The following is a 22,275-nucleotide window of genomic DNA, read 5'->3' as shown; positions in this document are numbered from 1 at the left end:
ATCAGTAAGCGTCTCGTAGTGAAAAGCAAGTATAAACGTGCGGTTGTATTTATAGCGTTACATCAGTACTACATTCACGAACGAGTCGTCGCGCAGTTTCCAGATGTACTGCTGTGTGCCTCCTTTGTTGTATATTGTGAGGTTATGGGCTGGATCAGATGAGTAACCGGGTCTGGGTTCTCTCAGTGAGGGAGAGATCTCTGCGCCACGCTGTTATCTGGGAGGCTGGAATGAATCCTCTCTTCAGCTCCTGACCTTGTTTCTTACTTAGACTGCTCTGATCCAGCTGCTACACGGACTGGGCGCTGTGCTGAGCGTGTAGACACAGCCACAGGAGAATCCCACTGAAGCGTGTTTATTAGAGCTGCCCACACCATCATTCCATCGCTCAGCCAGCCCTCTGCAGAAATCAGGGGAGGGTCGATTTACCTTTCAGAGTGAAACAAGTGAAGAAACAGCTGCTTGGGTTTGCGCTGCTTTCCCACACAAACCCAAGCCGCTGTTTGTTGTTGCTTTACTGGGAATGGTAAATCATCCTGATCCACAGCGGTGACCCTCCTCTGTGGAGAGCAGTGATCAGAGTAGTGGATTAATCAGTTCCTGCCACTCTCGTGTTTATCAACATCGTCTCTGTTTAAACAGCAAGAAATAACTTCTAATCCTGCCCCTCAAATAATACAATCAGGAGACACAGACAGAGGGATATACTGCCTCTGGTTCTGAGCTGTGTAAATGCTGAGTGTAATTCAGATGTTTGCCTCGTGTAAGTGATGATCACAATGAACAGTCTGGTTGTATTAATGCTTGGCTCTCCAGCGCTGTTTGTTCAGATTCTAGAAGGTTCTGTGCTGGCCGTGCCTGCCTGAAACACAGCGGCATCTACAACACAGAGCTGCACAGCGTTAGGGGAAACTCGATCTGAGGGTACACGTTTGCATCCCTCAATGACAACCCCCTGTTTGCAGCTGAGTGTGCTTATGTCATTGTCAAACACAGGGTAAGATGAGGCATCTGGTTGGCAGAAGCACGCACACACACAGACAGACAGACAGACAGACAGACACTCGCTTGCACACACACCCTTCAGTAACAGAGTTGTGAACCCCAGCTGTGGGTGCAGCAGGGCTCTTGCCAGTTCGAAGTGCTCCCAGTCGTGTTTGTTTTCAGCCGCTGTGTTCAGAGAGTATCGGGTGAGGCTGCATTCCTGTGCAGGCAGGTCTCTACCTGGGACTCGTCTGAGGAGGGTTTTTTTTTTTTTTTTTTTTTTTTTTTTTTTAAATGTGTTCTTTGTTCTCTCTATTTCTCATTTTTGTTTTGATACATTTTTCTAGAACTTTTTCATGTTCATGTTCTTTAATTCATTTTATTGTAATCTTTTGTTTTGAGATCCTGCAGTATGAAAGGAGTATATATAAATAAATGAACTTGCTTACCTGAGGAGGGGTCTGTGCACTGCGGGGGGGGGTTCAGGCACGCTGTGCAATGCAAAGTGCTGTCGCCTCCTGCTGGATTTGTGTGCACATCGCGTTTGTTTGCAGCTTCTTCAGTTTGTAGGATTTCATGTGAAAACAGGGTCCCAGAACTAAAAATAAGAAAACAAGCTTTACAGTAGGGTCGGTGTGTGTGTGAGAGAGGCGTCTGCTGTCCATCTGACCTGTGTCTCGGTGCCAGGCTGCCCTGGAAAAACAACATCTCCTCGGCCTCCCGAACCCCACAGGGACCCCAATCACTGCCTGTCTCAGTGTCCTGTCATGTCCCTCTCCGCAGGATCATGGCTGAGATGCAGGCACTAGTGGAGCGCTTGGAGCGGGTCGTGGTTCGGCTGGAGACTGTGGCCGGTTCTGGGCATGGCGAGGCAGGAGATTGTGCTGCGTCCGGAGGTAAGGAGGGAGGGATTGTATTGGAGACAGTCTCACACACACACACATGCATGTACTGGTTGATCACAGCAGCTCTGTTCCAGAAAGCTGCTGCTGCAGGAACAGGAAGCTAGGGTTAGAGCACCGTCACACCTCCTGTGTGTGTGAGAGAGATACATATATTAAGTAAGTGTGTGTCTTGCACTAGTGTGTCTGGGTTAGTGTGGGTGTGTCTCTGTCTCTCTTGTAGTATGTTAGTGTGTGTGTCTAGCCCTTGGTTAAATGCAAGGACAGACTCAGTCTGTTGGCTGTCTCTGCAAAGTGAAACAGAGTCACTCTGTGTGTCTATTTCTGGAAGAGCATTTCCTGTATTTTGAGGTTTGAATTCCGCTCGCCTGTCCTTGATGCAGACCCACAAGCTGCAGCAACGCTAAACAAACTCAGTGAAGTCATTTTGTAAAGTAGATCATTTCCTCAGCCATCACTGCCCTGGCATAACTGAGGTCTTGTACTAAAAATAAATAAATAAACCCAATTTACTTGGCCTTCGATATGCAATCTGCAACTATTAAACACTCAATAGTTTCACTAAAAGAAAGTAAATGACACTGCAGATTCTCTTAGCATTTCTGAGAGCCCTACACCTGTGGGCAGGCCTGCAGTTAATGACAGTCTCTCCCTCCCCCTCTCAGACGTGGCTGCATTCGTGGAGGGGTATGACTGCCTGCTGTCAGGCCCCGTGGCCGAGTACTACTCCCACAGCCAGCAGATAGGGGGCGATGTCCTGAAACACGTGAGTCAGACTCTTAACGATGTGCCTGTGTTACCTCTGTGTTTGGATGTATTACCTGTGTGTACTAACTGTGTGTTCTCTCTCGCTCTCTCTCTCCCCCCCTCCCTGGTCAGGCTGAGATGGTGAAGCTGGCTCTGAACTCACAGAGAGCACTGCTGCTGAAGGCCTCGCAATGCCAGAAACCGTCGGAGGTGAGTCACCCCGCTCCCCAGCTTCCCAAACCCCACCCTGTCTCATATACCTGTTCTGAGCCCTGCTTTGTAAACCCTGTGCCAGCCCCTAGTCCTGCTTTCTGTAGCTACCCTCTCGACTCTGCCTCGGTGGCTGAGTGTTAATCAGGGATCAGTGTGTGTGAGAGACTGAGATCAGTGAAGCTGAACTGCTCAACAAGTCTATGCCATTGTGTGCAGAACAATGGCGAGGGGAGGGTAACGGAGTACAGTCCCACTGATGAATTATTAAGCTCAGTTGCATCATATCGGTGCCTGCAGTCGCACTATATCAGAGACACAATCTCTATTAGCTGCCCCCCCCTCTGTCTCTCTGTATTAACACTGTCCTCCTCTCTGTCTCTCTGTATTAACACTGCCCTCTTCTCCCCCTCTCTGTCTCTCTGTATTAACACTGCCCTCCTCTCCCCCTCTCCCCCTCTCTGTATTAACACTGCCCTCCTCTCCCCCTCTCTGTCTCTCTGTATTAACACTGCCCTCTTCTCCCCCTCTGTCTCTCTGTATTATCACTGCCCTCCTCTTCCCCCTCTGTCTCTCTGTATTAACACTGCCCTCCTCTCCCCCTCTCTGTCTCTCTGTATTAACACTGCCCTCCTCTCCCCCTCTCTGTATTAACACTGCCCTCCTCCCCCCCTCTCTGTATTAACACTGCCCTCCTCTCCCCCCTCTCTGTATTAACACTGCCCTCCTCTCCCCCCTCTCTGTATTAACACTGCCCTCCTCCCCCCCCTCTCTGTATTAACACTGCCCTCCTCTCCCCCCTCTCTGTATTAACACTGCCCTCTCTCCCCCCCCTCTCTGTATTAACACTGCCCTCCTCTCCCCTCCTCTCTGTATTAACACTGCCCTCCTCTCCCCCCTCTCTGTATTAACACTGCCCTCCTCTCCCCCCTCTCTGTATTAACACTGCCTCCTCTCCCCCTCTGTCTCTCTGTATTAACACTGCCCTCCTCCCCCCCCTCTCTGTATTAACACTGCCCTCCTCTCCCCCTCTCCCCCTCTCTGTATTAACACTGCCCTCCTCCCCCCCTCTCTGTATTAACACTGCCCTCCTCTCCCCCCTCTCTGTATTAACACTGCCCTCCTCCCCCCCCTCTCTGTATTAACACTGCCCTCCTCCCCCCCCTCTCTGTATTAACACTGCCCTCCTCTCCCCCCTCTCTGTATTAACACTGCCCTCTTCTCCCCCTCTGTCTCTCTGTATTAACACTGCCCTCCTCTCCCCCTCTCTGTCTCTCTGTATTAACACTGCCCTCCTCTTTGTCTCTCTCTCAGAGCGAGCTGGCTGTGCTGCTCAAACCCGCCTCCACTCAGATCCAGCAGATCCAGGAGTTCCGGGAGCAGAACCGGAGCAGCAAGCAGTTCAACCACTTGTCAGCTGTGAGCGAGAGCATCCCTGCGCTGGGCTGGGTCGCCATGGTGAGACACCAGAACCGGAACAAGGGAAGGGACGGGAGGGGTTAGAGGATCCCCATGCTGGGCTGGGTCGCATGGTGAGACACCAGAACCGGAACCAGGGGAGGGACGGGAGGGGTTAGAGGATCCCTACGCTGGGCTGGGTCGCCATGATGAGACACCAGAACCGGAACCAGGGGGGGGACGGGAGGGGTTGGAGGATCCCCACGCTGGGCTGGGTCGCCATGGTGAGACACCAGAACCAGGGGAGGGGTTAGAGAGCATCCCTGCAGTGGGCTGGGTCGCCATGGTAAGAGACCAGAACCAGAGTACGCAGAGATGAATTCCTAAAGCAGGCTGACTCCCTCCCTCCCTCTGTCAGAGCCCCAAGCCTGGCCCCTTTGTGAAGGAGATGAATGACGCTGCCATGTTCTACACCAATCGCGTCCTCAAGGAGTTCAAAGACACGTGAGTCCCTCAGTCTGTCTCCGTGTGAGTCCCTGTGTGTGTGTGTCTGTCTGGCCATCTTCGATACCAGCGGCCCGTGTTTCTTTCTGCCTGGGTTTCGTCCGTGTCTGCCTGTCTCTAACCCCTTCTATATGTCTGCCTGTCTCTGTCTCTGCTTGGCTGTCTGTGTCTCTAACTCGTCTGTCTCTCTCTCTTGCTCCGCAGGGATAAGAAGCATGTGGACTGGGTGAAGGCGTACCTGAGCATCTGGTCTGGACTGCAGGCTTACATCAAGGAGCACCACACCACGGGCCTGGCCTGGAGCAAGACAGTGAGTACTCAGCGCCCTGCACACTGCACCACTACACCCTAAACCCTACCCACTGCACCCTTACATCAAGGAGTATTTACAAAGGGCTCCATACATGATGATGATTAACCTGTTTCTGTGTCTCAGGGTCCCAAGGCCTCTCCTGCCCCTCCATCTGCTTGTGGAGCCCCGCCCCCTCCTGGCCCGCCCCCTCCTCCTGCTCCAGTCAAATCCTCATCCGGGGCCAGTGAGGACCGCTCCTCCCTCTTCGCAGAGATCAACAAGGGTGCCAACATCACCAAGGGTAAGTGCAGACTTGGTACAGCCGTTCCCTCACAGACTGCCTTGCTTTTGGGTCAGTATTAATCCTTGTTTCCGCCCCAGGTCTGAAGCACGTCAGCGATGATCAGAAGACCCACAAGAACCCGGCTCTGAAAGCCCAAGGGAGTTCGGTCCGCAGCGGTCCCAAGCCCTTCATCACCTCCAAACCAGCTGTCGCCACGAACAAACCGGCAGCCAAGAAAGAGCCACCCGTGCTGGAGCTGGATGGGAAGAAGTGGAGAGTGGTGAGTGAGGGGGGAGTTAGTCAGCTCATCACTGTTAAAAACTTGCACAGAGAAAGAGCAGAGGACACTGGGAAGCTGAGCAGCAGAGAGCTATTTAGGATAGTCGAGGGGAGCTTTGCTGCCTCTGTGTCGTGCAACGTGTCCATACAGATAGATCTAGATCTAGATATTGACTCGTCTGTCTGTCTCTGTTTTCAGGAGAATGTGTGAAGGGGCTGCTCAGTTTAGGTACAGATAGCTGTAGATATGGGCTGTGCTGGTATTCCCTCTGTCTCTAACCCGTCTCTCTCTCTCTCTCTCAGGAGCACCAGGAGAATGCGCAGGGGCTGGTGATCAGTGACACGGAGCTCAAGCAGGTCGTCTACGCCTTCAAGTGCACCGGCAGCACCCTGCAGATCAAGGGCAAGATCAACTCCATCACCCTGGGTGAGCAGGGGGACAGGGAGGCTAGTGTCTGTCTCTGTCTCACTCCTCTGTGTGTCTCGCTGTCAGTCCTTCTGTATCTCACTCCTCTCTGTGTCACTCTCCCTTACTCTGCAGATAACTGTAAGAAGCTGGGGCTCGTGTTTGATGACGTGGTCGGGATTGTGGAGGTGATCAACTGCAAGGATGTCAAGATCCAGGTACACAAATACAACTACACAGCTAATATATAGTGCCCTGCTGTAACCCCCTGGTCTGTTCCCTGCTGTAAACCCTTCTCTCTTGCCCTCAGGTCCTGGGGAAGGTCCCCACCATCTCCATCAACAAGACAGACGGCTGCCACGTGTACTTGAGCCCCTCCTCCTTGAGCTGCGAGTTGGTGAGCGCCAAGAGCTCCGAGATGAATGTGCTGGTGCCTGGCGAGGGCGGAGAGTTTGTGAGTGTACCTCCTTTTATATATACACTGAGAGAGAGAAAGACAGACACACACACACACACACACACACAGCTCTGAGATGAACGTGCTGGTGCCTGGCGAGGGCGGGGAGTTTGTGAGTGTACCTCCTTTTATATATACACTGAGAGAGAGAGAAAGACAGACACACACACACACACACACACACACACACACACACACACACACACACACACACACACACACACACACACACACACACACACACAGCTCTGAGATGAACGTGTTGGTGCCCGGCGAGGGCGGGGAGTTAGATGAGCATTCTTGTGCCCAGGAGAAACAGACACACACACACACACACACACACACACACAGCTCTGAGATGAACGTGCTGGTGCCCGGCGAGGGCGGGGAGTTAGATGAGCATTCTTGTGCCCAGGAGAAACACACACACACACACACACACACACACACACACAGCTCTGAGATGAACGTGTTGGTGCCCGGCGAGGGCGGGGAGTTAGATGAGCATTCTTGTGCCCAGGAGAAACAGATACAGACGGATGAATATTTATATTTGATTCATGTTCTCGGTTATATTTATTTATTTATTTATTTATTTAATGTTTTCCCAGACGGAGCTGCCGGTTCCGGAGCAATTCAAGACGGTGTGGAACGGCAGCAAGCTGGTCACCACGGCAACAGAGATTGCAGGATAGAGGGGGACACCCCCTCCCCCTCCCCCCTCCCCCCGTCCCCAAACAACCAACCACAGAGTGGCACAGCATTCATTGGCTTCTGTCATCAAATCGGAGAACAGCTTGTTTTTTAATCTGCATTCCTTCATCCAATCAAAAAGCAGCTTTCTCTAATGGACATTCCTACATCCAATCACGGATCTCTCTCTCTTTGGAGGGTGGGGACTGGGAGGTATACTATCCAATCTGCTGTCTCTGTGTCGGGGGGCGAGGGGAGGATATGTGTACTCAGATATGCAACTGCACATTACACCTCGCCTGTCATTCCTTTACAATCATTAATCGAGTCATTCCTTCATTAGAAGAAGAATAATAAAGAAAATGCTTCTTTCATGTTTTTTTGATTATGTTCAAGTCTCCCTGGACTGGAGGGGGTTTCTGTGTGATTTTAGCCTCGTTTCAGCGCTGCTCTGCGGGAAGCAGACTGGCTTTGTGGTGGCTATAACAGATGCAGCCTGGACTGCGCATGCGCTGGATTGCCTGCTCTTTCTTTCTGCTCTTTGATTTCAGAGTCCGGTTGAATCTCAGCGGCACGCACATGCAGCACTTCAATTATTATTTTTTTTGTTCAGCTTCTTAAAAGCAGAAACGGACGAGCCAGGCTTTCGGAATGTTTCGAGAGCGAAGGCGTTTTCAGAGCGGTTTGTGCAGTAGTGGAGATGATATTGATATTAATGATATTAAATGTTTGTGTGGCGTCTGCCGCAGGAATAACACTGCGATCGTGCGGGCAGCTCCAGTGTGATTCTGCTGGGTTAGATCTGGGTTAGCGGGTGTTCGTTTAACGGTTTGCAGTTCAGATCTGTTTGTGGCGAGGTAGGTTACCGAGGAGAGCTTGAGTTTGAAATCGAGGGACCGGAGCGCTTTTATTGTTCATAATTACTTACCGATCACTTAACATTCCTTTATTTTATTAAAATATATCAGAATTGGGGAGAGAGAGAGGAGGGGGGGGGAAAAAAAGTCAGGTAGTGAAAGCATTTAGTGGTCAGAAGAAATTAAAATTCATTAAAGATATAAACTAAAAGGTAGATTGTAACTGATCTTCCCATCCCCAGTGCTAGAGGCTCTTCCTCTCCATCTCTGCAGGCTCTGCTTCTCTCCCTGTACTGGGAGGGAGGGGGGCAGGGGTACAGGGGACTCTCGGGGTGGTTTTTTAATAGTTCCAGCGCCGAGCTGCATTAACACTCCTCTCTCTCTCTCTCTGTCTCTTTTGCTTCGTTTTAACTTCTTTGTATAATTTTTTTTGTCTGAAATAATCATTAGACGAGGAGGAGGAGGATATTTGCAGAAAAGATGCAATAAAAAAACGTTCGATCTGCTGAACAGCTGTCCTGACTGGTTTCTTGGGAAGGGTTTAGGCTGCCTTGGGGAGGCGGGAGGCGGGGGCCCTGGGAATTGGGAGTTGGATCAGAACCACTGTGACCCAACCAGGACTGGGCCGGTGCAGTAATAAGAATATGCAGATATACCTCGCATCTGAAGCTAAGCATATCTACCTAAAATAAGCCACAAAGATTATATTAGTAAACATATATAGCTTTAGACACATCTGTTCAAGTGTTTTTATTTCAAAATTAAAAACTAAAGCAGATCAGTGAATGACTGATTTATTTGTTTTTTAAATTTATTCTTATTATTATTTCTTTACACTAGGAATATAAAGACCTTGTCTCAAAAGTGCATCACAGCGAGGGGGTACTGTTGGGTTAGACAGCTAGCCAGGGACCACAGTAATGCAGGGGTGAGATTCAAGCAACCGGGCTTTGCCCTGCTCTGCTGCACCGGATCATGGGGGGTGGGGGGGGCAAATGGCTGTAAAAAAATACAGGATAAAAATAACTTCCCATTTGGGGAAACAATATAAAAACAGGATGAAAAATTAAATGTTGTGCATATTAAATACAAAACATTTAATTGGAAAAGTGTAGATTATTATTATTTGTTTTTTGTTCTATTATTAGTTCTGAATTACTCTTCAAAAGCAATGCAATTTGTTTTGAGTGGTGGAATGCAGCAGGTTAATGTGGGGCTAGTGCAGCACAGAGAGCCTCACTTCAGTGGAACAATAGGGCCGTGCTGGAGGACACCCCTGCTGTCCTGGGCAGGGGAAGGGGCTCCCCTCAGTGCAGGTAGGGCAGGATGTTTGCATTGAACCAGGCGTCTGTGAACTGCAGGTGGTCTCCGTCAGAGGAGAGAAACACCAGCTTCCCTGCCTTATCCAGGGCCTGCAGACCCAGCCGGTCCTACAGATGGAGAGGAGAGCCGGTTACACAGAGAGAGAGAAACAGTGAAACACTCTACCAAGCTGCTGGCAGAAAAAAAAGGGTTTCTTGATGTAAAAAACAAAATTTGGCAGCAGAAAGAGGCAGCACTTCAATACTAGTCCTGTTACTGTGACAGACAGGAGAGGAGGTTTGAGTGGTTTTGTGTGAGAGGGTTACCTCCTTGTAGAGTGTGCTCTCCTGTAGAGTCTCTGTCTCCTTTGCCTGGCCCGGCTTGTAGAATCCAAACCACTGAGAGAGCAAGAGAGAGAGGACCTCTATAAATACACTGAGAATTATGACACTGACAAAGCTGGACTAACTCTGTACACAGACAGAGACAGCGAGAAGCAGTCAGGTGAGGAACGGAGCTTGGTAAAAACGCAGTGACAGACGCATCCCTGCAGCGCCTAACCAGCAGTGCTTTCACAGCTGCTGAAGACCTGAGCTGTTAAACAAGCAGCACGGTCCTGAGCAGCGATTTCACTTCCTCCTTGACCGCAGAGGAAACTGCAAACAGGAACGAAGCAGGAACGATTCCCCTTTCTGAACCAGACTGGCATTTCAGAAAGCAGAGGTGAAATCTCTGGGGGGGGGAATAAACCAAATAAACAAGGGTTCAAAAACCACCGAGAGGACAGACAGAGCAGCCGCTCCCAGGGAGATAGACAGACTCTCACCTCTGAGTCGACGGGCTCCACCATGGAGTCCCGGAGGAACTTGACCATCACAAAGCTGCGCAGAGTCTGCAGGTTCTTCTTGTAGGACTCGTTCAGCGCCTGGGGAGAGAGACACAGACCTTACAACACAAGCCACAACCATAACCCAAACTGGAAGAAACCGAGTCAAGCATTCCAGCTACAGAGTTCCGGATAGTGTCGCTTCCTCTTAGTGTAATCTGACTGCTTACTTTTAGAATATATTTTTCTCAATTACTAATCACTGCTGAGGCAAAGGGCTCATTCTGAATTGCAATGGAGCGATTGTGTGGACAGTGTTGTGAGCTGCGCATGCGATGCCAGCTGAGCCCTTCGATCCCCACTACATGAACGCTGTGCAGGGTTAGTGCACGGATAGGAGGGAGGGAGAGAGGGCTGTGTGGGACTCACCCTCTCCTGGTTGATGTCAGCGAGGAACAGGCTGTAGTTCCGGTACAGGTCCTCATTGAGCGGGTCGTGCCAGTACTGAGCCTGCACCAAACTGGACAGAGAGAGAGGAATACATCAATACACTTAGAACAAACTGCTTTCCCTATCAAATTGCTTTGGGATTAAAAACAAAGAAATCTTACAGACCGATATCATTACACACACACAGGCAGACTGACATATAAAGAAGTAAAGAAATAAAGACAGACAGAAACACATACCGACATCAAGATTTCACAACAGACATTAGGACAGTCAGACAGTTAGACAGACAGACACAGACGGGGGAGGCTCGTCCTTACTGGTTCTGCACCAGCCCGGTGTATGCTCCAGAGTTGAGCATCTTGCGGATCCAGTCACAGATATGAGAGCTCTGGCCAGGACAGTGAGGGAGCCCGTACACTCCTGAAAGAGTGTGATTTGAAGCAGTAAATATAATGACGAAAGTCAAAGCAAATGCCTCGCAAGCACAGTACTGTGTGAATGTGAGCAAGTGTCTGTACCTTGGTGCTGTCCTCCGATGGAGATCAGGTTCCTCATTGGGGGAGAAGGACATCTCTGAGCCACTGCCCTCCTGGAAAGAGAGAGAGAAAGTCAGACCTTGAAGTGTGATCCCTGTTTCAACAGGAGGGTGAAGGGGTGTACTCACAGGAACTGACCCCCTTGCGAGAAGCCCATGGCGTTGTACCCCTTTTTCAGCTGGGGGTCTCGAGCCAGCATGTTGCACACCAGAGACACCTGATCATTGACGTTCATGAAGAAACTGTTCTCTGTGTCCTGAGAGAGTGATATAGTTTATAATCATAACACAAACTGAAGAGATGCACCTATCCTCTCTCTCTCTCTCTCTCTCTCTCTCACACACACACACACACACCCCCATGTGCAGCTCCATCAGCATCACTATCAGAATCACACACTCCAAATTGCTCAGTCTGCCCTTTCCATCCCACCCAGCATTGCTGTTACCTCGACAACGGTTTGTCCAATCTCCAGGGACAGCACATAGATCCCAGGAATCTTGATCTCCACCATCTTCTTCACAGCGCCCATGCTGAGCGGGTTACAGCAGCTGTCACCTGAGAGGGGAGGGGGGTCACCGAGAGGAACACCATACACCCAGATTCCTCCAGTCTAATAAAACAAGCTGGAAACAACTAAAGCTGAAGGGACACAAGCCACTCTGTGGTTTGGGACTAGGTTCCAGGATGCTGCACAGCACACCGGGGGAGACTTAGGGTTTGATATGGCAAAGTTGTCTCCTGGTGGACTCCTGGAAACAGGTTTCAAGCCGCTGTTCCTGAAAAAGTGGCTTGATGTTCCCAGGGCTTTAGGTGCATGAAGCAGCTCTGAGACGTCAGAGTCTGTCAGTCTCTCTGTCTGTCCAGCATCACTGATCGAGTCTGTGTATTTCTACAGTGAGCTACAGCTCCCACACCGCCTCCATTCACACACATAAACGCCTTCTCTGAAATGCACAGGAATTATTTTTATAGGTAAGCGGATTTAAAGGTGGTTTCCACGCGTGAGTTAGTATCGATTCCTTAAAACAAACTAAACAAAGCAAGCGCAGTTTCACTGTCTTCCTGTGTGTGTGCGGCGGTACTTGCTGGGAAGGTAAAAGCACGACTTCCCATGCCGGTCAAACTGCAGTGTGCCAGTATTGCACTGCACTGTGCTGTACTACTGCACTGCGCTGCACTATACTACTGCAACTTTACTTCTATTCCTTTAAAAGAAACATGCATATTAACTGAGATATGAATTAAATCATTTAATTAATTCATGGCAGAATTCACACCACCACGAACTCTATGAAATCCATTCTGACATCACATCAGTGACGTCCTCATTTGAGTTCATCAGTCCTTGAACAATATTAATATTGTGCTTCTCACCCATTCCATGCCACAGAACCAGCGGCACCGTCTCGTTCGCTCCTCGAACCGAGCCGAACACGGCGAATAACAAACATGAGGCGAGGAGAAGCTGCAGGGCGGAAGGAGACATGTTCAGACAGGCAGAGACAGCTTAACAACGACCTCTCCCGCATCACCTGAGACTGAGAGGCGAGAGACGGAAGAATAAATATAAACACACGGCTCGAACCACGTGGTCCGGGTGGGTGCAGCTCATCACGTGTCGGGGGAGCCCTGCTGAGCGGAGGCAGAGACCGAATAACATTTTCAGAGATTTTTTTAGAATTACACTTCTCACTAACCCTGTATTCAAATGAGCTTGCAGATTGAAACACCCGACACTGCTGAAGAAAGGCAGAGTGGAAAGTAAAACGTCATTAAACTATTATTCAGATAGTCTTGTTTCATTCTGTATTGTGAGAGAGAGACACACACACACACACACACACACACACTCACACTCACACTCACACTCACACACACACACACACACACACACACACACACACTCACACTCTCACACTCACACTCACACTCACACACTCGGTCATTGCCACGTTCACATGACAGGAGGCTGAGGGCCGGGAAGAGCCCTGGCAGAATCCGGTCAGGTGATTCTTCCTCTCCTGGGTGTGTCATGTGACGGGGGAGCCGCCGCTCTGCCGCAGCAACAGTAAGAAGAAGACTAGCAGCTGTGGGTCGGAGTGCAGTTAATATGAGACCGAGAACAGCGAAGCGAGGTCTGTGTCACAAAGAGACAGAGACAGACACGCAGCCACCGAGGTATCGCCGGGGAACAGCAGTTCAATAGCAGCACCCTCACAGAGTTATTGATTGCAATGCAAGTCTTATAATATAGTCACACCCGAAGCAGCAGCAGTAACATTAACAAAGCAGCGGCACCGGGGAAGAGAGAGAACTGCTGTCACCGGCACACCGGCGGAGAGAGACACGGCAAGGGTGCGAATCATTTACTGACAAAACAAACTAAAATGTGTTTATTAAAAACCAATGCACAGTGCAGTCACTGCGCGGTGTTTTGTAACGTATATTAAATACAGACAGGTTGAATGTTAACTTTGCTTTTAAAGCTAAATATTATTAGTAGTATTTGTATTATTATCATTATTACATATCATAAACAGAATCAAGTAGTATATATTAGTATAAACCTATTAATAGTAGTCATCATTATTAACAAATAATAGTAATAATCATTATTGAGTACCATTTGTATTATTATCATCATAATATCATTATAGTAGTAAGTATATTATTATCATCATATAAATAGTAGTAATTAATAATATCATAGTATATTTGTATTATTATCATATTACATAGTAGTATTTGTATTATCATCATCATAAACATAATAATATTTATTATCATCATAATCATTATAATATTTGTAGTAAATCATAATAGTATTGTATATTATCATATATTATCAGTAGTATAATAATATTATTATCATTATAACAATAATAATTATAATCATTATAACATAAGTTTGTATTATCATAGTATTTGTATTATTATCATTATTAGTAGTATTTGTATTATTATCATTATTAGTAGTATTTGTATTATTATCATTATTATCATTAACATGTATATATCATTATTAGTAGTATTTGTATTATTATCATTATTAGTAGTATTTGTATTATTATCATTATTAGTAGTAGTGTATAATCATCATTAACATAGTATTAGTATTATCATCATGATCATATTAGTAGTACTATAACTATTGATAGAGTACTAACAGGTTGTCTATCCTTTGTCCCGTCGATGTTTTATTTGAAGTGAATGTATTGAATCAGGTGAGTCTGTGACTCATCCTCATCGGTAACTCCTGACAGCGGGGATTCCTGACAGGACTGCGCAGGACGGACAGCGAGAGCACGTTTACAAAGTATTATAAATGCACATATTACTACCAGCAGCTGTACAACACCATGTTAATACCGCTTCCCCTTTCTCTAAAGCAAATACAGTGTAAATATAGATATTTCTCTCTCTTCAGCCCACATGTTAAACTACTCCCGACTCTTTTTGGGTGGGTTTCTTCCTGGCGGTAGGATTTGTATTGAGAATACTTTAATAAGGAGCTCTGTAAAGGCAGCTTCCTGCAGATTTTCTACTGCTTGAGGTCTGTAAACACCACAACATAAACAACAAAACAAATGACATGTAAACCCTGTCGCTGTGAAATGAAACAGATCAACAGAAAGTGGCTTTCTTGAGTTTGTGAGGGTGTGAGGAGAGAAAGGGACTGTGATGGGGTGGAGGGATGAAACAGAGCGGGGGAGCACTGTGTCACGAGGAGAGTTTGGCTCCCTTCCAGATACCCTAATGGTCAAACTGGATGCTGGTAAAGTGATGACAGGGGGTGTTTTCTAAACCCTGGCTTCCTGTTGTGACGCAGTAACTCCGTCTGTCTGTGTGTGTGTGTGTGTGTGTGTGTGTGTGTTTATCTGTCTGTGCCTCTGTCACTGTGTGATTTTGCTGGTCTCCTCAGGTGTGACTGGCTGGTTGCCATGGCGCTGGATGACAGACCTTCCATAAACTCCACCCCTTGTGACAGTGAAGAGGAGGAGGGGCCTGAATCAGGGGAGACCCAACCCCTGCTGAGCAGCGAGGAGGGTGAGAGTGAGGAAAAGAGGGAGGGCAGAGAAGGAGGAAGGGAACCAGTTCCTTCTGACATACAGTTGAGGGGAGGGGAGAGGGAGACCCAGTCTGTCGAATTATGAGACAAGGACAGAAGGGAAGGAAGGGAAGGGAAGGAAAGGGAGAGGTGAGTCGTGACTGAAATACAAGAGAGAAGAGGGTGGGAGAGGGGAGAGAGAGGAGTGTTGCTCTAACTTTGTTCCTGTGCTCTCTCTGTCGCCCCCCTCAGGCTCAGCGCAGTGTTGCTCCGCTCGCTTTAACCTCGCCTTTCTCATGTTCCTGGGCTTCTGCATGGTCTACGCCCTGCGTGTCAATCTCAGCGTTGTCATGGTAGCCATGGTCAACGGAACAGTGGCGCAGCCAATTGGCAACAGCTCCCAGGTGGAGGTGTGTCCGAAACATTCCAGCAATGAGGGCAACTCGACCAATGAGGGGCCCCCAGGGGTAGGTTATCACTAACACTGATTCAATGCCACAGTGCCAGTAACTCTCCTCTCGCCCTCTCTCCTCTCACCCCTCTGATATCCCTGGTTAGTGCATTGTCAGTCTCCTCTGTCTCTCATATCATAATATTTGGGACTGACCCTGGGTGAGCCTCTCCTCCTCTCTACTCTCTCTCTTCTCTCCCCCCTCTCTGTCTGTGTTGCAGTGAATCTCTGGGCAGTGTATTGACTCTTCTCTCTCTGTTGCAGTGAATCTCTGGGCTGTGTATTGACTCGTCTCTTTCTGTTGCAGTGAATCTCTGGGCTGTGTATTGACTCGTCTCTCTCTGTTGCAGTGAATCTCTGGGCAGTGTATTGACTCTCCTCTCTCCCCAGGTGCCTCAGTATGACTGGAGCTCTGAGACGCAGGGTGTGATCCTCAGCTCCTTCTTCTATGGGTACATCCTGACCCAGGTTGTGGGGGGGTACCTGTCGGACCGGTTCGGGGGGAAGCTTTTCCTGGGTTTTGGGGTGCTGTGCACGGCAGTGCTGACTCTGCTCACCCCGCTGGCAGCCAGTCTGGGGGTCCCCTGCCTCATCGCACTGAGAGCAGCCGAGGGTTTCGGAGAAGTAAGGAGTGTGTGAGAGAGTGAGTGTCTCAGTGTGAGAGTGAATTGTCATTGTATGTGTCAGTTTGTATGATTGTGTCAGTGTGTGTCTGTGTGATTATGTGTGTTAATGTGGTGACGCATCAGTGGGGTGTATCGGTGTGTGTGAATCTGTGTGTGTATGACGCTGTGTGTGTCAGTGTGTATCACTGTGTGTCAGTGTGTATCGCTATGTGTCAGTGTGTGTGTGTCTGTGCGTATCACTGCGTGTCAGTGTGTGTGTGTCTGTGTGTGTATCACTGTGTCCGTGTGTGTGTCAGTGTGTATCACAGCGTGTCAGTGTGTCAGTGTGTATCACTGTGTGTCAGTGTGTCTGTGTGTGTATCACTGTGTGTCAGTGTGTGTGTGTGTGTCAGTGTGTATCACTGTGAGTGTATCACTGTGTGTCAGTGTGTCTGTGTGTCAGTATGTGTGTGTCAGTGTGTGTGTGTGTGTCAGTGTATATCACTGTGAGTGTATTACTGTGTGTCAGTGTGTATCACTGTGTCAGTTTGTGTGTGTCAGTGTGTATCACTGTGTCCGTGTGTGTGTCAGTGTGTATCACTGTGTGTGTGTGTGTCAGTGTGTATCACTGTGAGTGTATCACTGTGTGTCAGTGTGTATCACTGTGTGTGTCAGTGTGTATCGCTGTGTGTCAGTGTGTGTGTGTGTGTCAGTGTATATCACTGTGAGTGTATCACTGTGTGTCAGTGTGTATCACTGTGTCAGTTTGTGTGTATCAGTGTGTATCCCTGTGTGTCGGTGTGTATCCCTGTGTGTCAGTGTGTATCACTGCGTGTCAGTGTGTGTCAGTGTGGTATCAGTGTGTGTGTGTGTCTGTGTGTCAGTGTGGTATCAGTGTGGTGACGTTGTGCTCTCCTGTCCTGCAGGGCGTATCCTTCCCTGCGATGAACGCCATCTGGGCACGCTGGGCCCCTCCCCTGGAGCGCAGTCGCCTCGTGACCTTCTCAGCAGCAGGTATGGGACCTTCAGCTCTGCTGGGCTTGTATTACAGCTGGAAACCCAGTTTCAATACGTTCGGCTTTCAAACCTCTCATGAAAATGGCTGTACAGCACACTGTGTAGATTTTATAATACAAACTGTTTAGAGAAATTATTCTCTGTTTTAAAGCTGTGTATTTGAGTACAGTGTGTATGTAACAGAGTGCTTTCTACTTTCTCACTCCCTCTCTTAGGTGTTAGTTTCGGTACCTTTGTGGCTCTGCCTGTGACAGGCTTCTTGTGTCAGTCCCTGGGCTGGCCATCTGTCTTCTACATCTTCGGTGAGTCCCAGCGCTGCTCAGTCAGCTCCTCAACACAAACCTGCTTTGAAAGAGCTGGAACTCCTCATAATGCAGTTCCACTGACACTCTTTCTCCCTCCTCTATTCCCTCTCTCTCCTCTCTCCCCTCTCAGGTGCTGCTGGCTGTGTCTGGTCTGTGTTCTGGTTCTCTCTGGTGTCCGATGAGCCTCACTCTCACCCACGAATCAGCAAGTCCGAGCTTAATTACATCACTGACTCCATCGGCTCACAGGTACCCAATCACAGTATATTTATTGATCACGATCCTTCCTCTGTCTCCTTCCCTCTCTGCTTATCTCCCTGCCTCTGTCTCTATGGTGTGTATTGACACAGCGCCTCTCCTCTCCTCTCTCTGTTACAGTGTAATGATCATGCTCTCCTATCTCTCAGGGCAGTGCTCAGGGCTGGTCAGTGCCTGCTGTCTCCATGCTGGGCTCCTTGCCTCTCTGGTCCATCGTTGTGGCTCACTTCTCTGCAAACTGGTCATACTACACCCTGCTGACCACACTGCCCACCTACATGGATCAGGTGCTGCGCTTCAACATCAAGGAGGTGAGAGTGTGTGTGAGTGAGAGTGAATGTTTCCCCTCTCCTCTCCTTCTCACCTGCCCAACACTCTCTCCCCTCTTCTCTCTCTCGTCTCTCTCCCCTCTCTCCCCATCTCCTCTCCTCACCCTCTCCTCTCTCTCCCTTCTCTCCTCTTGCCCCCTTTCCTCTCCTCCTCTCCTCACCTTCTCTCCCCTCTCTCCTCTCTCTCAGAATGGGTTCCTCTCAGCACTGCCCTATGTGTGCTGCTTTCCGGTTGTTTTGCTGTCCGGTGCACTGGCTGATTTGCTGCAGGAGAGACGCCTCCTCAGCACCACTGCAGTGCGCAAGATATTCACTGTCTCAGGTACTGGGGAGGACAGGGGACAGAGGCCGGGGGAGGCATGGGGATTGAGGCTGGACCCCAGGGCAGTGGTTCTCTGATTGCTCCAGTCCTGATTGCTCATTCCTGTGTTTCCCTCCCTCTCTCCCAGGCATGGTGTTACCGGCAGTGTTCCTGGTTGCCACAGCGTTTATTGGCTGTGATTACCGCTGGGCTGTCGTGTTCCTCACCGTGTCCTCCGCCCTGACCGGGTCCAGCAGCGCCGGCTTCAACATCAACCACCTCGACATCGCGCCCAGGTCAGTGGTCGGGATCACTGTTTCCGGTGCTGCCCTGCCAGGGGCTCGTAATGAATCGTGCGGCGGCTCTCGCTGTTCCTGCGCTGCACAGGCAGTGTGATGCAGTCTGTGTTCCCTCTCTGTTCCCCTCACAGGTATGCCGGGATACTGCTGGGAATCACAAACTCCTTTGGGACCATCCCTGGGATCGCAGCCCCCACGGTGGTAGGATACCTCACTGCACAGGTAAACACACACTGCCTCACTGCACAGGTAAACACACACTGCCTCACTGCACAGACAGGTTATGCTACAGTCTAAACTCCTACTTCTGTGTTTCCCTGCAGTCTGACCCCCCCTGTCCCTGACTAGCTTCATCCATAACTACTAAACTCTCAATAGAATTTAGAAACAGTAAAATAAACGTAATACATTCATGACAGCACTCTGTGTTTCTCAGCAGTCTCTCTCTGTGTTTCTCTGCAGTCTCACTCTCTGTGTTTCTCTGCAGTCTCTCTCTGTGTTTCTCTGCAGTCTCTCTCTCTGTGTTTCTCTGCAGTCTCACTCTCTGTGTTTCTCTGCAGTCTCTCTCTCTGTGTTTCTCTGCAGTCTCACTCTCTGTGTTTCTCTGCAGTCTCTCTCTGTGTTTCTCTGCAGTCTCTCTCTGTGTTTCTCTGCAGTCTCACTCTCTGTGTTTCTCTGCAGTCTCTCTCTGTGTTTCTCTGCAGTCTCTCTCTCTGTGTTTCTCTGCAGTCTCTCTCTGTGTTTCTCTGCAGTCTCTCTCTCTGTGTTTCTCTGCAGTCTCACTCTCTGTGTTTCTCTGCAGTCTCACTCTCTGTGTTTCTCTGCAGTCTCTCTCTGTGTTTCTCTGCAGTCTCTCTCTCTGTGTTTCTCTGCAGTCTCACTCTCTGTGTTTCTCTGCAGTCTCTCTCTGTGTTTCTCTGCAGTCTCTCTCTGTGTTTCTCTGTGTTTCTCTGCAGTCTCTCTCTCTGTGTTTCTCTGCAGTCTCTCTCTTGTGTTTCTCTGCAGTCTCTCTCTCTGTGTTTCTCTGCAGTCTCTCTCTCTGTGTTTCTCTGCAGTCTCTGTGTTTCTCTGCAGTCTCTCTCTCTGTGTTTCTCTGCAGTCTCTCTCTGTGTTTCTCTGCAGTCTCTCTGTGTTTCTCTGTGTTTCTCTCTCTGTGTTTCTCTGCTCTCTGTGTTTCTCTGCAGTCTCTCTCTGTGTTTCTCTGCAGTCTCTCTCTCTGTGTTTCTCTGCAGTCTCACTCTTGTGTTTCTCTGCAGTCTCTCTCTCTGTGTTTCTCTGCAGTCTGCAGTCTCTCTCTGTGTTTCTCTGCAGTCTCTCTCTCTGTGTTTCTCTGCAGTCTCTCTCTGTGTTTCTCTGCAGTCTCTCTCTGTGTTTCTCTGCAGTCTCTCTCTGTGTTTCTCTGCAGTCTCTCTCTCTGTGTTTCTCTGCAGTCTCTCTCTGTGTTTCTCTGCAGTCTCTCTCTGTGTTTCTCTGCAGTCTCTGTGTTTCTCTGCAGTCTCACTCTCTGTGTTTCTCTGCAGTCTCTCTCTCTGTGTTTCTCTGCAGTCTCTCTCTGTGTTTCTCTGCAGTCTGCAGTCTCTCTCTGTGTTTCTCTGCAGTCTCTCTCTGTGTTTCTCTGCAGTCTCACTCTCTGTGTTTCTCTGCAGTCTCTGTGTTTCTCTGCAGTCTCTCTCTGTGTTTCTCTGCAGTCTCTCTCTCTGTGTTTCCCTGCAGCACTCTCTCTCCGGGTGGAGGATGGTGTTTTTCATCTCCGCCGGGATCAACATGTTCGGAGCACTGTTCTACTGTGCCTGCGGGACTGGGCAGCTCCAGAGCTGGGCGAGAGAGGAGCAGAGCCCGGGCCAAGGACACAAGGACAGATGGGCAGGAGACTGCTGAGGGACAGACGCACAGACCATTCACTGAGACAGACTCCAGGGAGGGTCTGTATTCAACACAGAGACAGACGGCCAAGCAGACAGAAAACGATTGAAAGGACAGACACACAGACCAGTGGGCTAACTTACAGACACAGGCAGGCTGGCAGACAGACAGACAGGTCCCTTCATCCCTCCCTTCATCTTCTGTCAGGTTCAGAATTAAATTCCATTGCAGATGCTTTGATTAGATGTCTTTTTCAATGTTGAAACATTTGTTATTGAATGTGTTCAGTTTCATTGAGCACTTCTAAATCCAGCAGTATTGAGTGTTGGTTAGGTATGGATGATTCTCTCAAGTTCAGTGAGTCTGTTTGAATCAGAAACATGGTCTCAGCTCTGTGTTTAAACTGCAGATTGAATGTGTGTTAATATCAGAGTAATTCTAACAGGAGGGCTGCTTCACTCTGGAACTGCAGGGGTCCGATCCTCTCTTGCAGGGGGCACTGTGGGGGTCTCTTGCGACACCCCCCTCCCCTTAATATATCTCCTGTGTCCGTCGAGCCAGACTGAACAGGGATGAGGGGACCAGCCCGTTCAAGTGACTGTCTGTCTGCAGCGAAACAGAAACACTCACAGAAATAATCATGTCTTTGTATTCTGCACAAAACCTACACAACTGAAAACAGATGATGTGGAAGCTACATGATACATACTTTAAAAAGTGGAGATTTTCAAGGGATTTTTTTTTAATGCCTTGCTTATTAACAGGGGTTAAAGGGACATGGTATGAGCAGCCACTGTAGACATGCATTCTGAAGGCCATCTGCATGAAGTTTTAATAGAAATCATTAAATAATAAACTGCTTTAATTAAACAATTAAGAGCAGCCTCCTATCCCTGACCTCAAAGGGACAGAACAGGACGGGATTCCCTGATTGCTACCTCCTAAACGGACTTTCCCATTTTTAAGATGACAGATCCTTCTGTTAATGTTGTGCAGTCAATGTAAATCAAGGGTGTTTAATTACACGTCGATCAGGAACGTTTTAATTTAATACAAGTAAAGGCATTTCCTTTACATTTTTTTAAGTGTATTAAATGAATAAAAGAAGCTGCTTGTGATATTTTGTTATTGGAGAGGGTGATACAAAAGAAAAGTTAAAGCCCAGATTAAACCAGCTTTTTAAAATGCATTAAAATATAAATAAAGGAAAACAGTAAAGTCAGGGCATTCATTTTAACAAGTGGTTCCTGACTGCTACAGTTGGCCTTGTGAGGGCAGTGCCTTCCACACGCCAGGGTTTTGAGACAGGAAATGTACTGAGTGGTGTGGAGTGTGTCTCCATCTTGAGGCCGACAGCTCTGTAATGTTTTGGGTCTCTGAGAGGTGAACTTGCCAGCTACTGCGCAACATGGGTACAACTCAGGAAGCAAACATCGTACAACAGGAAACGGGGGCTGCTGCAGTGTGTGTGCTGTCATGGCAACACCCCTCTGAAATAGGCCTGTTATTATTGAGTGCTTTGAATCCTTTATTGTTTTCTCAGTATCTCTGATTTTTACTCATTCCCATACACGGGAGCAGGAATTTGTTTTGTTTTTAAATAAAAAAAGGGAATCCAGCAGTCAACACCTTCTCATGTATGCTTTTGTATTGTTTGTTTTTATTAT

General features: G+C 48.6%; 3 protein-coding genes across 5 annotated transcripts; 2 read left to right on the top strand and 1 right to left on the bottom strand.

Annotated features, from left to right (window-relative positions):
• The first annotated feature begins 1,740 nt into the window (after nt 1-1,740).
• Nucleotides 1,741-8,149, top strand: cap1 (CAP, adenylate cyclase-associated protein 1 (yeast)). The gene is made up of 12 exons (XM_041240790.1): nt 1,741-1,880; nt 2,552-2,652; nt 2,766-2,843; nt 4,158-4,301; nt 4,660-4,745; nt 4,950-5,055; nt 5,182-5,338; nt 5,419-5,600; nt 5,903-6,026; nt 6,141-6,223; nt 6,316-6,459; nt 7,074-8,149. The coding sequence occupies exons 1-12, from the start codon at nt 1,772-1,774 to the stop codon at nt 7,155-7,157; spliced, it is 1,398 nt and encodes a 465-aa protein (XP_041096724.1). The 5' UTR covers nt 1,741-1,771; the 3' UTR covers nt 7,158-8,149.
• On the bottom strand, nt 7,541-12,985 carry ppt1 (palmitoyl-protein thioesterase 1 (ceroid-lipofuscinosis, neuronal 1, infantile)). 2 transcript variants are annotated; one of them, XM_041240792.1, is made up of 10 exons: nt 12,830-12,984; nt 12,507-12,597; nt 11,578-11,687; nt 11,258-11,385; nt 11,112-11,182; nt 10,911-11,013; nt 10,570-10,660; nt 10,141-10,239; nt 9,641-9,712; nt 7,541-9,442 (listed from the first exon to the last, which is right to left on the bottom strand). In XM_041240792.1, the coding sequence occupies exons 2-10, from the start codon at nt 12,508-12,510 to the stop codon at nt 9,320-9,322; spliced, it is 801 nt and encodes a 266-aa protein (XP_041096726.1). In that variant the 5' UTR covers nt 12,511-12,597; nt 12,830-12,984; the 3' UTR covers nt 7,541-9,319. The 2 variants fall into 2 exon arrangements, with proteins under 2 accessions (XP_041096726.1, XP_041096725.1); XM_041240791.1 differs by having other exon boundaries at nt 12,507-12,985.
• Nucleotides 12,986-13,146: 161 nt separating this feature from the next.
• Nucleotides 13,147-22,234, top strand: si:ch1073-513e17.1 (sialin). 2 transcript variants are annotated; one of them, XM_041240789.1, is made up of 13 exons: nt 13,147-13,487; nt 14,340-14,448; nt 15,055-15,179; nt 15,433-15,647; nt 16,022-16,255; nt 17,163-17,250; nt 17,469-17,555; nt 17,689-17,807; nt 17,966-18,127; nt 18,335-18,467; nt 18,595-18,742; nt 18,877-18,967; nt 20,459-22,234. In XM_041240789.1, exons 3-13 carry the CDS (start codon nt 15,074-15,076, stop codon nt 20,621-20,623), a joined length of 1,548 nt encoding a protein of 515 aa, XP_041096723.1. In that variant the 5' UTR covers nt 13,147-13,487; nt 14,340-14,448; nt 15,055-15,073; the 3' UTR covers nt 20,624-22,234. The 2 variants fall into 2 exon arrangements, with proteins under 2 accessions (XP_041096723.1, XP_041096722.1); XM_041240788.1 differs by lacking the exon at nt 14,340-14,448.
• The last annotated feature ends 41 nt before the right edge of the window (nt 22,235-22,275 follow it).

This window comes from Polyodon spathula, unplaced genomic scaffold (genome assembly GCF_017654505.1).
Source record: "Polyodon spathula isolate WHYD16114869_AA unplaced genomic scaffold, ASM1765450v1 scaffolds_687, whole genome shotgun sequence".
Classification (NCBI taxonomy): domain Eukaryota; kingdom Metazoa; phylum Chordata; class Actinopteri; order Acipenseriformes; family Polyodontidae; genus Polyodon; species Polyodon spathula.
The sequence above is the reverse complement of the archived record's forward strand: the minus strand, read 5'-3'. Positions and strand labels throughout refer to the sequence as shown.